Source organism: Maylandia zebra, linkage group LG7 (assembly GCF_041146795.1).
Source record: "Maylandia zebra isolate NMK-2024a linkage group LG7, Mzebra_GT3a, whole genome shotgun sequence".
In the NCBI taxonomy this organism is placed as follows: domain Eukaryota; kingdom Metazoa; phylum Chordata; class Actinopteri; order Cichliformes; family Cichlidae; genus Maylandia; species Maylandia zebra.
The window spans coordinates 65,712,693-65,727,478 of record NC_135173.1 but is presented as its reverse complement, the minus strand read 5'-3'; the positions used below and the strand labels follow the sequence as shown (position 1 = coordinate 65,727,478).

At 40.9% G+C, this 14,786-nt stretch overlaps 1 protein-coding gene and 1 long non-coding RNA gene across 5 annotated transcripts in view; one reads left to right on the top strand and one right to left on the bottom strand.

Moving 5' to 3' along the window:
• The window catches only part of LOC143419574 (RNA-binding Raly-like protein), a 100,355-nt gene that overhangs the window by 11,754 nt on the left and 73,815 nt on the right, over positions 1-14,786 (bottom strand). For all 4 annotated transcript variants that reach the window (XM_076886921.1, XM_076886922.1, XM_076886924.1 and 1 more), the window contains one exon: positions 3,531-3,712. In XM_076886921.1, coding sequence (XP_076743036.1) covers positions 3,531-3,712 — 182 coding nt within the window. The remainder of the gene's footprint in view (positions 1-3,530; positions 3,713-14,786) is intronic.
• LOC143419576 (uncharacterized) overlaps positions 1-14,786 on the top strand; it is a 64,816-nt gene that overhangs the window by 13,032 nt on the left and 36,998 nt on the right. The gene's annotated exons all lie outside the window — the stretch shown is intronic.

Sequence of the window (14,786 nt, the reverse complement as noted above, 5' to 3'; positions counted from 1 at the left end):
GTCCGGCTATTGTAGGAAGGAAAAATCTATGTCAATGCTTTTGCATTCTTTCGGAAATGTAGCTGGGTAATTATGTCATTGGCATCGGTGAGCCACTGTCAATATGTGACATATTGAAATCGCGTTTGAATTTGCGCTTGTTTTTTGCTTTCACTTTGCAATCGTGCGAACTGTGTATAGAGAGCGACAGTACTGATTGGTGAGTGATGATAATTTGTGCACCAATTCCTCTGACATTGTCTTATTAATCGTTAGCTTACTACGCAAACATGACAAGTGAAATCTCCCGCAGCAAGCTTAAACATGTGAGAGGTTGATCGCGCAGAGAATCGCTGAGCATTATGTGAGTGCGCGTGTAAAAGCAGCAGGATATATATTTTAGTTCTGCTGAGCCAAATAAGACAGGTCAGGGTGAAGAAGTGACAGCCAAAGAAAAGCTTACCACAAAACGGAAAAGTTATGACAAATCAGACTATAAGGCAAAAAGAAAGTGCAGCTTTATGGTTTCATGGACAAAAGAATTTCTGTGGCTGCAATATGACGAGCTAAATAACCAGGGCTGCACATAAGTGGTCCGCAGGTGCGCATTCGCTGTCAAAATAAAAAACGCGCACAAGGGTTAGGGTTAGGGTTAAATTTAAAAACTGTACTTTTGAGTTAAAATATATATTTATAATTTTAATAAATGACAAATTAAAAAGGCATGAACATTTTTTTGTATCGAAAAAATATCGAACCGTGACACCAAAGTATCGAACCGAACCGTGAATTTTGTGTATCGTTGCACCCCTATTAAAAACATGGGTTTAATTTAAATTATTTGATATCCTAGCGCTGACACACACAAAGTACAGCGAGGGCTTAGAGAAGGGTGTAAAAAGGGAAATTAAAGAAAAATAGATGGTACACCCCTTTGTCTTGCCATGTTTGGGGCATCTTAGTGCCAGTCTAGACAAATCTGCAGCAGACAAAAACATTTTAGACAGCAGTGATTTGTCTGTTTCAATATCAGCGTGCATAAATCCAGCGACATAAATGTTTCTTTGCAGCTGGGTGTGGAAGAAAATCTCAAATCTCATCAGCAACAGTTTTAATGAACCTCTGTAATCCACATTCCCACAGAGAGAATCAACAACTGGTAGATGGTCTGAGCCCACAAATGACAACAGAAACCAACATGTAATGTAAAACAACTCTGAGCAGTCCTTTTTTCTTCTTCTGTCTTTGCTGCGCTGATGTGTTTCAGGGTCATTTTCTGTTCATAAGTGGGCCGATGCAAACTCAAAAGTCAGCGCTGACCGCAGTAGGATTTTACAGCTCCATGCAGATTCGAGTGTCATTCAGTGACCCGTGCAGTCGTCAAGGCCGCGCTCCTGCACCATCAGTTACTCTTAGCGCTGCGCTGCCGCCTTCTTCAGCTGCATGAGCCCTCGCCCTCGCTGTGCTCCGTAATGGACTGACTCTGCTGCACACAGCTCTCCAAATGACCCTGAAAACTACTTCAATCCTGAAAGCTTTTCGACCTCTGAAGCTTGCAAAGGCAATCTAATTTCCTTGTGATGGGGCGCAGTAAAAACTATTAAGGCTTGTAATAAACTAGTATAAACAATTCTTATTTTCCATGCACTATTAACTCGGTCTAATTGTGAGAGCTGATAGGCTCGGCTGGGTTATAGCAGGAGAGGAGAGCCCTGCGGTACAGAAGCTTTTAATGAAGAGACCATCTGGAGCACCCCCCCTCACCCGCCTTCTCTCCAGCACCCTGGGGCCTTACCACCGAGATGAGCTGTCACACAGGCGGGAGATAACATGAAACAGGGTTTTGGAGAGGAAATATCCTCAGAGTGCAGCAGGTTTCCACAGGAGCTGCAGATTTAAAGGGGGGGAAACAGGCTGAACATCACAACTGTGTACAAATGTGAACATCAAGGCCGAGGCTCATGTGTGGGTCTGAAATTTAAAAGCCGTTAATTGGTGAGGGATGTGGCGTTAAACACCCCTGCGTATCGTCCTCTGACAGCAGCGGGGAGTTGGTGTCTCTGCCCTTTTTCGATAAAAGCCTTTTAACAGCTGAACTTCCTGAACTTCTCGTGCCACAGTATTTCCCTTCGTCCTTTACCCTCGGCAGAGTTACAGCCACGACTCTGGATTTAATGTTTGCTGATATTTTCATTAGGTTTAACGGTCATGTAGCTCTCAGTGGATGGATAAAGTGCACGTCTCTCTGGGACATGAAAAACAGTTTACTGGAAAAGCGAGAGAAGAAGACTCGGAACAGTTTGTGACAACTAGGCGCTGTGAAGGTAAAAGAACGCATATGTACAGTTAACAGGCAAGTGCTAAGCACAGTATTATTTTACTTTATTTATTTTGCCTTGTAAACAAACACGCTTATTAAGTGATTTCAAAAATCCACATGTTTGATGGAGACTTTCTGTCTTTGGTTAACAGAAACTGCCATGACGAGCCTACTGAGCTCACTCTCTGAAAGTGCAGCACCTGTTTAAGTGCATTATGAAGGACTTATAGATATGAGCGCCATGTGATTATTTCAGGAGTGTCTAAATGATACATCGAAAAGACCACGTTTTTACACAAAAAAGAGGAAAAGAATAAAGACAATTAAATCAAACAAGGATACAACTTGATCATAGGAATCATAGGATCATAGTAATTGGTCAAACATGCTGATTATAAGTTTCTGTATCTGAACATGGTGGGCAAGGGGGTTGATTGTTTGGGTTTTCACTATATTATTCTCGGGTCTTTACCTTACAGGAAAAAGCACCTTGAGGGCACTGTTGTTGTGATTTGATGATATATAAATAAAATTGAATTCACTCTTTCACTACCAGCAAACAGCCTCCTGCAACCACTCGCTGATCAGGGAATACTCATTTTCCCCTAGCGACTGATGGTTGCCAGGCAGTTGGCAGTAGGTGTGTGACTGGAGCCTTTTCTCAGCACCTGTCCTATTAACCATCTTTCCTTTCTGAATTTAAGCTGAATGAAATCCAAGGTGAAAGATCACTGTGATCACTGCCACTCAACTACACATGTGCAGGCCGGAAAAATGGGCCTTCAACAGAGTTTGAAAATAGCTGGTGAAGAGGAAGCGATGCACGGCCGCCCAAGGCTCCAAACAAATGAAAAACTGGGTTTTTATGTTGCTAAACACAAACATAGAGGTTAAACACACATCTTCACCACTTCCAAGCTGGTGGAGACAAAACTAATTTTCTTTGTTTTTGCAGGATATGAGAATGTGCATAAATATCAAAATAGTGAAATGTTACCACTTTAAATATAGAAAATTAAGCATGTCCACTGCCAGTATTGTTCAATTATTTGGAGTTAAGTTTTGTACTTTAATGCCATTTACTTAGAGCTAATATCCACGGCTACATCACCCTATAACTGACCTATAATATAAATAATACCAGAAATATAAACCTTGTAATTTTGTATCTGAAATTGTTTAAACTTTAAAAGTTCAAAGTCATTTTTCTATCAGCACAGCATCCTCTTACATTTGCTGCTGGAGGCGGAGGTGTGTGTGTTGTTGCTCCTTCTGGACGGCCTGCTGCTCCTCATTCTCAGAGCCGCTGTGGACAATGAAGAGGAGGAAGATGACGAAGACGAAGGGCGGGGCTGTTTTACAGGACTGGGATCCGCAGGGACCGAAGAGGGAACTCGCTGATAGTCAAACGCACTGAAAATAAACACACACACATGCAAGCTTTAAATACTCACACCCTCGCAGACAGAGTCCCATGATGCACCAGTGCCTGAGGCGGTAGCGTCATGCTGCTCGTTTCCATCTCGGCTACTTTATTGTTACAATGAAATGAAGGCAAATTTATGTTGTGAGCAGAGTTCATCTTTATGAAGAGCAGCTTGTTTGAAGTCATTTTTATACACAAAAATCTTTGTTATTAAAGTTTTAAAAGCAGAAAGCGGAGAGGAAACAAAGAATAATCTTTTTATTTTTTAAAGGCTTTTATTTCTCTGAACTTTCCCTGCAATGTTTCTGGCTTGCAACTCCAAACACAAATCTTTAGAATGAACTTGTAAAATATATACCTTCATTTAAAAACAACAGTCAATAATTTCCTAATGCAGCTATTTTTCTTAATCTGGAGGAATCAGTGAATTTAAGTGGTGGATTAATCCACATTTGATGCTTCAGTATTGCGTCAGTAAGATGTCTGAGTGACCGAGAGATTTCTCTTATGATCTGCAGAAAAAAAGTCTCAAGGTTAATTTAAATATCTGACGACCAAAATCAAAGACAAACCAAAAACTCATCAGAACAAATAGGAGAATCATTTTGGAGTCGGTGCCCCAGCCTACCATCGTGCGAGTGTTTGAGGTCACACAGGTGTCTCAGAAGGGTTTGCATTATAAGGTGGCTGACGTTCACGTTATAAACCTCCATCTTTGCTCATTGGTGGTCGTCCAGGGAGACAGCTGGCCTCTTTTACACCTCTCTCAAAGCATTTGTGTGAACACCTCAGTGCTCTAAAAAATGTCCCTCTGCACAGCTGACTCTACGAGAAGATATGACTCTACTACTGTGCACCGTGCATCTGTAGAGTACCTGATGTGGTCTCTCCTTGATATATGCCCATGCACTCACATGAGGAAGCCTGTGCTCAAGTTTTGGTGAATCAAAGTCCAAGATTTTATTCTGTTATTTAGCCCTAATTAGCAGCTATCTGTGTCTTTATGGATACAGACTACGGTAACCAACAAAGTCATCCTTTGTCCAGATTTGATAACTTCTGCCTCCAATAACCCAAAACATTGGTGACCAAAGTGTTAATGTTGAGGCTTCGAAAACCAGTGGCCATGTGGTCTACAACAAAGCTGCCCGTGTACCTATTTGTTGAAAATATGAAAGGCAAACATAAGGAAAACAGGGAATACATGCAACATAGGTTCAAGGTTCTTTATTTGTCACATGCATAGTTATACAAGTATAACACACAGTGAAATGTAGCCTGACACGCTCCTCGACATGTGCAAAAATTATTGGGGGGGGGGGGGGGGGGGGGGGTGTAGAGGAAGAACATATACATATATATATATATATATATATACTGGGTGAATGTGCAGTAGTAGCAGCAAGCAGGTGAATTCTGTACATTAATATGAATAGATATCTGACTATTTTACAGGATAGACAATATAAACATATTTAAAATTAAAGGAATTGAAATGTACATTGTGCCTTGGTTTAGTGTCTGGAAGAGTCCTGTCTCAGTCAATTATAGATGATGTGAGAGGGCGGGTGTGTGTGTTTAGGGCACGGATGGCTTGGGGATAGAAGCTCCTCTTGAGTCTCTCTGTCCTTGCCCGGAAGATGCGGAACCTTCTACCAGATTGCAGAAGTTGGAACAGTTTGTTGCCAGGATGGGACGGGTCCTTCAGTATCTGCGCTGCTCTAGTCCGGCATCTCCTGGTGTAGGTGTCCTGAAGCGGGGGGAGAGCAATCCTGCAGCAGCGTTCTGCTGTACGGATCACTCTCTGGAGAGCTTTTTGGTCCTTCACACAGCTGTTCCCAAACCACGATGTCATGTTCTGTGTGAGGATGCTCTCCACAGCGCCTGTATAGAAAATCCTGAGGATCTTTGGAGAGACCCTGAACTTCCTCAGTTGTCGTAGGTGATACAGGCGCTGCCTAGCCTTTTTGGTCTGGACCTGAATGTGGGCAGCCCATGTCAGGTCTGAGGAGATGTGGACACCAAGATACTTGAAGGACTGCACCCTCTCCACTGGAGCTCCATTGATGATAATGGGCTTGTAGTCTCTGTGCTGACCCCTTCTGAAGTCCACCACCAGCTCCTTGGTTTTGCTGACGTTCAGCTGGAGGTGGTTGTCCTGGCACCACGATGCCAGATTCTTCACTTCATCCATGTAGGCCGCCTCATCGTTGTTGGAGATGGCACCCAACACCACTGTGTCGTCAGCAAACTTCACAATGGTGTTGGAGCCATGGGTGGCCACACAGTCTGAAGTGTAGAGGGAGTAGAGCAGTGGCGAGAGGACACATCCCTGAGGTGCTCCTGTGTTGATGGTGCATGGAAAGTAGATTTAATACATTTCCTGACTAAATATTTGCAGGTGGTCTGATGTTAAGATTTAGTTCAAATAACCGTCACACTGCTCCCTCCATTCAGAGGTTGAATATGCCAATTAAACTAATAGAGGAAGAGGTTTAATATGAGGATGACATACAACTCGTAGAGCATCACTGTGATCCAATTACAGGCCTCAATACTAAAGAGCAGAGACAACAGGACAGTCTGCTCAAGTGGACAGGTCATGAGTCGTCCTTCAGCTCCTCTCGTTCATCTTCTTGCAAGAATGCTTCATTCCTGATATGAGAAACCAAACTATGAGGCACTAATGTGCTCTATTAATCTGCATTGAGAAGCTGAACCAATAACTTCTCCTTAAACTATTTGTATAGATTTTTTTATGATGCTTTAATGATTTTGTGATCTTTGAGTTTAATTCCCAACTAAAAACCAAATTTCCTTTTAATACTTTCAGATGCAAACGCGTATAGAAGGCTGAGGTTAGGGTAGGTTGCATGAATAAAAAAGTATTTAAAGGTTAAGAGTCTTTTCAAATAAATCTCACACACAGAGACAAACCAACACTGAATGCATCCAAGTGAAACTGTTTGAGTACATTGCATTGCTTTATGCCAAAGAGCTGCATCCTTACTCCAAACTATTAAAACCCCATTAATAAGGAATGTTCCATATTCTTTCGTCACCATAAACACTCACACTGTATTTTATTTTAAAATGTTCCCGCCGTGCTTAACTCACTGCTTTAGCAGGATATTAATTAGATTTTTGGAGAACCAAAGTTGAAGTAATATCCTGCAAAAAACATTACCTACACCTTCTCCTCCTGTTTGTTAAAAGCGATGCTGTCCAGCGGTTTGTAAAATACAAATCCATACAGGCTAAACTGTAAATATTTGGACGGGTACGTGTTCTAAAAGTTATATATTTTATAGTTTATTTTTCATGCATGCACTTATGCAGTTCTTTCTGAACTGTATGTGAAATACAACACATCAGAATGATGGGATGCTGCCATTCTGTACAGGAAGCCCAGTTTCTTTTCTGTTTTGTCTTTTTTTTACTTTTTTATTATTTTAATGATTGATGATTGTAACAGGAGCAATGAAGCTCAACAGTAAGACTGATGTTTGTAAAAACAAGCAGAGATATATAGCTTATTGGATAACTTGATGCGAACTTGACATTCATGTAAGACTCATTTAATGCAAAGCATTCCTCATGGCTGGTCTTCGTTTGCATCCAAATCAGCTGATGAGATTAGAACTTGTAGCTTTTTCCAGTTTGATTTGAAAGTTCTTGTTTATTAAACCAGAGTTCAGGTGCAGCTGTGAAAACACTCTTAAACTGACAGGAAGTATGCAGAACATACCAACCAGCATTTACAGGGTGTTTGGGAAAAATACTTTTTCCCCCACAAATGTCCAAACTAATTGTTGTGCATCACCCAGAGAACCAACGCTTTTCTCATGACACAGTATAATCACTTCTGTTTCTAAAATGTTTTGCTTATGAGTTTCTAAATTTGGGAATTCAAAACCGTGACTATTTTAGATGGTACGCCATTATTTATTTTGGTGTGTGTGTTAACAACCGTTACCTTGGAAACTATTAAGTAAAATATATAGTAATGCAACACCTATTTATCAAAGGGGACTCTTGGACTTTACCAGCATAGCTTTGCATGAATCAGACTTCAAAATCATACATATGTAGGTCGTCTTGTGGTCCTAACTTCCTTCTGATTGGCTGCCTCTTGCAAACCGTAGATTAGGACAGCAGCTGTAATGACCATATATAATGACCATGAGCATTTAGAGTGATTGGCTCACACTTACTTGTACATATGCTGGCCTTGTTATTTAAAATATGAGACACATCTGTCATATTCCAGGATATATATGGTAGAAAATAAAGAAAAACTTCAATTTAAAGCTGTATTTTAAGACACAGCAGGATAACACAAGTGTTTAAAACCTCCCCCTGAAGGAAGTTTTCATACAGCCTAGTTTTTCTCCTTACTTGTAATGAAAGTATCAAATTGATTTATAAGGAAATTAATTGAGAATGAAAGCTGTGCCATTTGTATGTAGCTGCAGTTGAAAGTCAGCTGAAAGTGAATTTGGTCTTAAATCAGTTGCAGCTGCTCCCTCTGTCGGGCTGCGTTACCTGCTGGAGGTGAGATGAAACTTTCTAAAGGACAGAGTGATTTATCTTCTATAAGCGGATAACCAGCACTGATTTCATTTCATCAAATAATCCCAGATGCCCTCCTTTCAGCACTCGCTGCACCTTCTCCCTTTTGGTGTTATGTCGCCGCTCGCTGATGCCGTGTTTTTTCCCGCGGTTGTTGCGGTCTGATAGAGTGTGCTGTGCTGCGGGTGAGAGCTGACTGACAGCTCCAATTTGATGCAGGGAACGATAGAGGAGGCGACTGCGAGGATGAGGAGAAGCCTTTCCTCTCGCTGCCAACCTCTGCTGCCTATCACAGCAGCCATCTACAGCTGGAGGAGCAATGACTGCAGGGGGAACATGAATACACTTCATCTCTTTCACTGTCACACAAATAGAAATGCATACGCACACACACACACGAATATGTCTGCTCAGTACATTTTAAAAGGTTCTTCTGTGACATGGGAAAAAAAATCATTTACACTTTAAAGGCCGGGGAAAGAAGCTGTGTGCACCTACAAACATGCAGAGATATTCAGGTTCAGAATTTAACTCCATCTAGAGCCTGTTTTCTCCCAGTTTTGAGGATTTCATGCCAAATTAGGAAGCCATGAATGACTGAAGGCCACACACATCAGCACATTTAGTGTTTGTAACGTGTCAGAGGATGGCAGCGTATGTTGGGAATAATGGTTGCTGCTTTTTAACAGTTAGTGAGGTGCCATTTCTTGACACCAATGCTGAAAATGTACGTCTGCTATGATGGCCAGAACAGAAGTAGTGAAACTGAAGCAAAGCTGCATGAAGCTACGGAATCCAATGACCACAAGGAGCGTGTACTGCTGCCGAATTTATACACATTCATAGCTTTGTAAATTAAAATGGGAAAAATAAATGCACCCAAGAACCCAAGAAGAAAAAAAGCACCTGGAGGTGACTGTTGCTGTGATTTGGTGCTCGGCAACCCAACTTTATGTGGTCTGACGTTTCCTGGCTGAGATGATGTGGTTCCTACGTACTTTCACTTTGCCATAATATATGACACAGCTGAAGGAGAAATAACTGTTGCAACAGTTGCATCCTATTACAGCACCACCCTCCAATTCACCAGCTCTTTACAACAACCCAAATATTTCACAAATGTTTCTAAGGGCAGAATGAATGGCTAGGTGCTTCATTTTATATACCTGTAGCAAATGGACTGGAAACACTTGAATTCAAAGACTAAGAGGTGTGACCCAATACTTTTGTCCATACCTGCCTCTTAAGTCAAGTCCTAAGTTGATGTCTTCCAGGTCCTGGATGTTTCCAGGTCAAAACTCTTCAGTTCCCAAACTCAAAAATACTCTACAGCATGACTGAGAGTTAAAAACTGTCTGAATTCTCTCATATTTAATAAAGTGATCAGTGTGGCTGCTCTACCAGATGTGACCATCAAGTTTAACATCCAGGCATCCATGAAAAACAGGACATAAAGTTATCTCACTGGTTTCCACCTAAAGATGATACACCATGTTCTGAATTAGGGGTTTCTGAAAAATTAAAACCAACAGCTCTGCTATCACTTCAGACATAAATGAAGACAAAAAACTAAACAACAGCAACAGTATGGTTACTGACGTTAGGATCCATGCACACCATCAGCTTAGTCATAATACACTGTCATTAATCTACTGCTGCATGGTTGAGATTACTCACTATATTAAAATTCCTGGTTCTTGGCTTCATGTACCCATTCATATCTTTGTTAGCCTCAGAGTGATTCTTTTCTGACCCGTTCAAATATTTGGTGTCTTGTAATCTGTGAGGTAATGGGGTGTAGTTACATTATAAGGTTTTAAAAACTAAGCTTTAAGATGTCCTGCAGACAACTGGTGGTAATAAAAACCCAGAGAGGCCGGCACTGATCACTGAATATTTTTTGGCAGGGCTTCAGATTAAATAAAGCAAGATACAAAGCATTAAAACACTTCACTAAAATGACAACAGCTTTAATGAACCAGGGATTACATGTCATCACTTAACAACTGGATACTGTATTATTGTATTAACTTCAGTTTTATACTGACTGTTACATCGATAAGTACGCAAATAAAGGTTAAAAAGCAATATAAGTGATGACTTATACATACGTATAAGTACATAAATAGTGTTTGTGAATCTTGTGTTTAATGCTCATGTCTATGGAAACCACCTGAGAGGGAACCTGATAGTTTTAATTTATTAGAATTCAATAGAGTTTGAAGTTGATGGGGAAGGTAAAAGAGAAGCTAAAAATATCAAGCAGCCCTCGTGCAAAGAGGGCTGGAACATCGTGTCGTTAAACAGAAACTTTACTGCCTGCGTCGCTGACGGTGCCTGACAGACCTGACATCTCCTCAAAGAGACTTTATTTTTATCTCCTAATAAAGTTCAGCATTTTGGTTTTTATTTTGTGTCACACAAACAGTTCAGTGCAGTGAAAGCAAAGTTTAGGCATACAGCAGATGTTTTAGGGCATTATCAGCACCCTTGATTTGTGGGTTTGTATGATCTGCACGCTCACAGAAACACACTCAGACGTCCCGCTGTGTTTGTCCCTGCAGTCACAACACATCAGGGTAACAGGTGAACGTGTTGTGCTTGTGTTGGTCGGGGGGCTACTGTACCACACTAAGCTGATAATCCGCAGCCCAGCAGATAAACGCCTATAAATATTTACAGGGCAGCAGTGTTGACACAGCTTTGCATCCTGCCTAGCTTCCTACAGAGTGAGGCAGGGCGGACTAACATTGAAAAACTTCAGTAAATCTTCAGGAAGCTAAACAAATGAATACATTACTTCTGATTATTGTGGGGGGATCTTCACAGAATGCAGCACGGGTCATATTTTGTTCTTCAACTGACTGAAAGGCTCAAATATTCTAATGCTGGACAGTTTTGTACAAAATGACATCTGATCCATGGGTAAAGCATAAAAACAAGGTGCTCAGTCTTGGCAGGAAGACCACAGACTGTATATGAAAGATGTACACAGCGAATGTGAACTTGACTAGTACTGTAATCCTGGTCTGTTAAATATGAAGGCGCATGCTGAGTGCTATTACTGTTGCCAGGTTAGTGTTTTGAAACCAGGTGTGACAAGCGAGGGGCGGATCTGTGAAATTGCACATTTTGTGATTGACAGGTTGTTAGCAAATGAGCAAATCCTGGAAAATCGTCCTTATAAACTTTCCTGGATAAAACCTTCCCATTGGTAAACGATCCACTCTACCTCCACAGCCACAAAAACACAGAAACATTTTCTGTAACCAAAACTATCACCCCCTACTGGCCATTACGAAAAATGCAAACTTATTTTTTGGCTGCCCCTGTGTTGGATTTCTAGTGTCAGAAAAGGCTACAGCTGCTAAGGTACTCATTCTAGCCAGCTGGGTTAGTATAAACTGTATACGTGTAAAATAGATGCAGATCAAAGCTGCTTTTTGGATGGTCTGTTATTACAACTAAATCTACAGGAGGCCATATTACTTCTCAAAAGGCACCAACACAGTCCAGACATCCAGATAAGAGACTCCAACTAGCTGCAACAAAGCCCAACAGACAGTAAACAGCTACAGCCGCCTGTGTGACCCTCCATTAGGACATCAACCTTCAAGCCTCACGTTATTAAAATGGATGTGTTTAAAAAAAAGTATATCCACAAAAATTAAAACCATTTTTGTCGCAGTCTGTAAACACGGCTCTGTCTGCTATAAAGTTGGACATGGAAGTCTACACGGACTGACTCACTTTCGTAGACAGTCTCAAGTGGACATTAGAGGAACTGCAGGTTGGATTAATTTCTGTCCTTTTTTTTTAGCCTTAAAGTTGTCCTTTTTTTCAGATCAGGTGTACTTTTTCACCTTGGACGGAGTGACTGGCTTTAGCTCTGCACAAACTGGGAACTATCACAGTTTTTAATTAGTCTTTAAACCTCCTTTTCTGATCCTGAAATTGTAGCTAAAAAGACTCTGGCACAGGGCAAACCCCTGAGAGGCATAAGTGTACATAATTGCAATGCATGAAGCACAACCAGAGCTGCCCCACACAAACAAATCATGTGGAAATTGGGCCACGAGTGAGGAGACGTGTGAAGGAAAGACAAAAGGATGATGCAAACTAGTGAACAGAGATAGGATAAGGCTGAGGGAGGTAAACAGTAGATGAGAGAGAGAGCGTGTGGATGTAAAGTGAGTGGAGCGTTTATCTGCCGGCTGCCAACAGATTTGTTTTTAATGCCGTCAGCCTCTTTCTCTCTCCATCTTCTGTTCCTCCCTTTCATCTTCTTCCTCTTAGTCTACAGCCTCCATACAGTTATCCTCCTCCTCCTCCACCTGTCCTTGGCTGCCTGCAGTGATCTGTGTTTTCAGCCCATGGCGGTGAGGTCAGACGCTGTCAGTCCACTGCTGTTCAGGTTTTTTTATTTTTTTTTATTTTAGTCTTTATTTAACCTTTAACTGGGGAAAGTCAAGACAGGAAATGAGGTTGCTGGTTTTCAGAATCACCTTTTTTCACCAAAGACGGGAGGAAGGCGTCTGAACAAGTGCACAAATCAGGCTTTTAATGTCCTTAATGCAATTATTAAAGCTCCTAATGCTACACTAACAGGTAATAAGTAACTACAACCTTAAACCATTTTAATATTTTTTTTTTAGCCAAAACTAAGCAAAAGCAGTCTGTGAAAGCCTAAGTACACTTTATGGTTCAGTAACTTGAGGCAACGACTGCAGAATCTTGATTTTTTCATTTTTCAACCATTCGATTGTAGATTTGCTGCTGTGCTTTTCATCAGTGCTGCATTGCACGACTCAGTTTAGACTAAGCTTTAGCTGTTGCACAGATGAACTCACATTTGACTCTAGAAAACTCTGGTACACAGAGGAGTTTGTGGTGTCGGTCTTGAAAAGGCAAACACACATTCAAGGCAGCCTGAGGTTATTCATGCTCCGCTTTTGTTCACGTTGCATTTATGTCCTCGTTTGAACTATCTGCAAGGAAATCCGCTGTTTGACTCTCACTGCCTCTCAGTGTGTGATCTGGTTCATTTGCACCCTTGCTGTGAGTTGAGCTTTCCACAGCCGGCAGCTCAGGTGAGTTCATAGCAGGTGATGGAGGGAGGAAGGATAACTGACCGAGTGAGGGGAGATGATTTATACGCAGCCCGACTCCTGCTTTGCACTCAATTGTAGACTCTGTCACGCTGAATTGCCGTAGTTGCAATTTTTTCCAACAAACATGGGCGCAGTGTTTGTTAGTTTCCCTCTGTTGTCCAGAATTTGCTGTGCACACACAAATAAGTCACCTTCAGCAGTGTCAGGCTTTTACAGGCTGCAGATATCCTGTAAAAATGTATCTGGAGCAAAACAAATTAACTTGTGCCACTCCCGTGTTTGCTGATTTGTGAGCTGCTGGTACTGAGAATAATACAATGAACCGTGGCATAACCTGAGACTGACAAATGTGCCGATGAAAAACACCTCAATAAAGAAAAGTACAACTCAAAATTACATTTTCAGGAGGCACAGCATCACTTGAGCTTGTCTGCTCCACAGTTTTTACTGAATAAATAACGCAATTTTTTTTTAATTGAATTTGCTCCAGACATTCGGCAACAACAAGCACTGAGACATGTCATTTGTTTTTAAAATCAATTCTATTCTTTGAAAACAAGTCAGTGAAGTAGAGCTGTGTCCAAGCAGATTTTCATTTAGCATTAAGGTCAGAGAAAAGGAATTGCTCTGTGTCTTTAACATCCATGTAAACTATTAGTTGCGAGCATGTGGTCATCAGTCACAGTGTAAAAACCACAGGGCTACTCATGATCCTTTGGATCCTGTGTGAGTTTGGCTAACTTTAGCGCTGCTGTCTTCTCTAACACATCCACACCCTGGTGGGTGGTTACACATCGCTTCGGTTACCTGGTTATATTTCACTTTAATCTGACAAACAGATATACAGATAGTGAATTTTAACATCAAAGCACAACAGCACTAGTTAGCATGGCTTTTGTCTCTTATCCTTTTCCTCCTTTTCCCTTTAAAAATTTTCCATTAAAAACAAGAGCTTCTTTTTTTAAATCAGTCAATCACAGCATAGCCAGCCAGATCTAAAATCTCGATGTTATGAAAAAAATGAGAGATTGATTGAATTTAAATAAAAAACCAAGCAAAAATAAGTACAAATGAACTGAAGAAGAAACATGCACTTACAAGACGACACTTCTATTTTCCCATTTTCCACATCACTACCATTTTAATTGAATGTAATTTCGTGAGAAAGAAAACCTTAGCTGTGAATTTAGTTCCTAAATCACAGCAAATGTGATCTCATTTTAATGAGGTTGCTTTTTTGTTTAAACTGATGCTTTTATTTCAGTTTTCCTTCACCCAGATCTCGAAAAAAAAATTTGTTCTTATTTTCCCATTTTAGAGACGATTAACCAAGGACAGAGATTTACCTGATTATTACAGAATAATAAAATACTAGCAT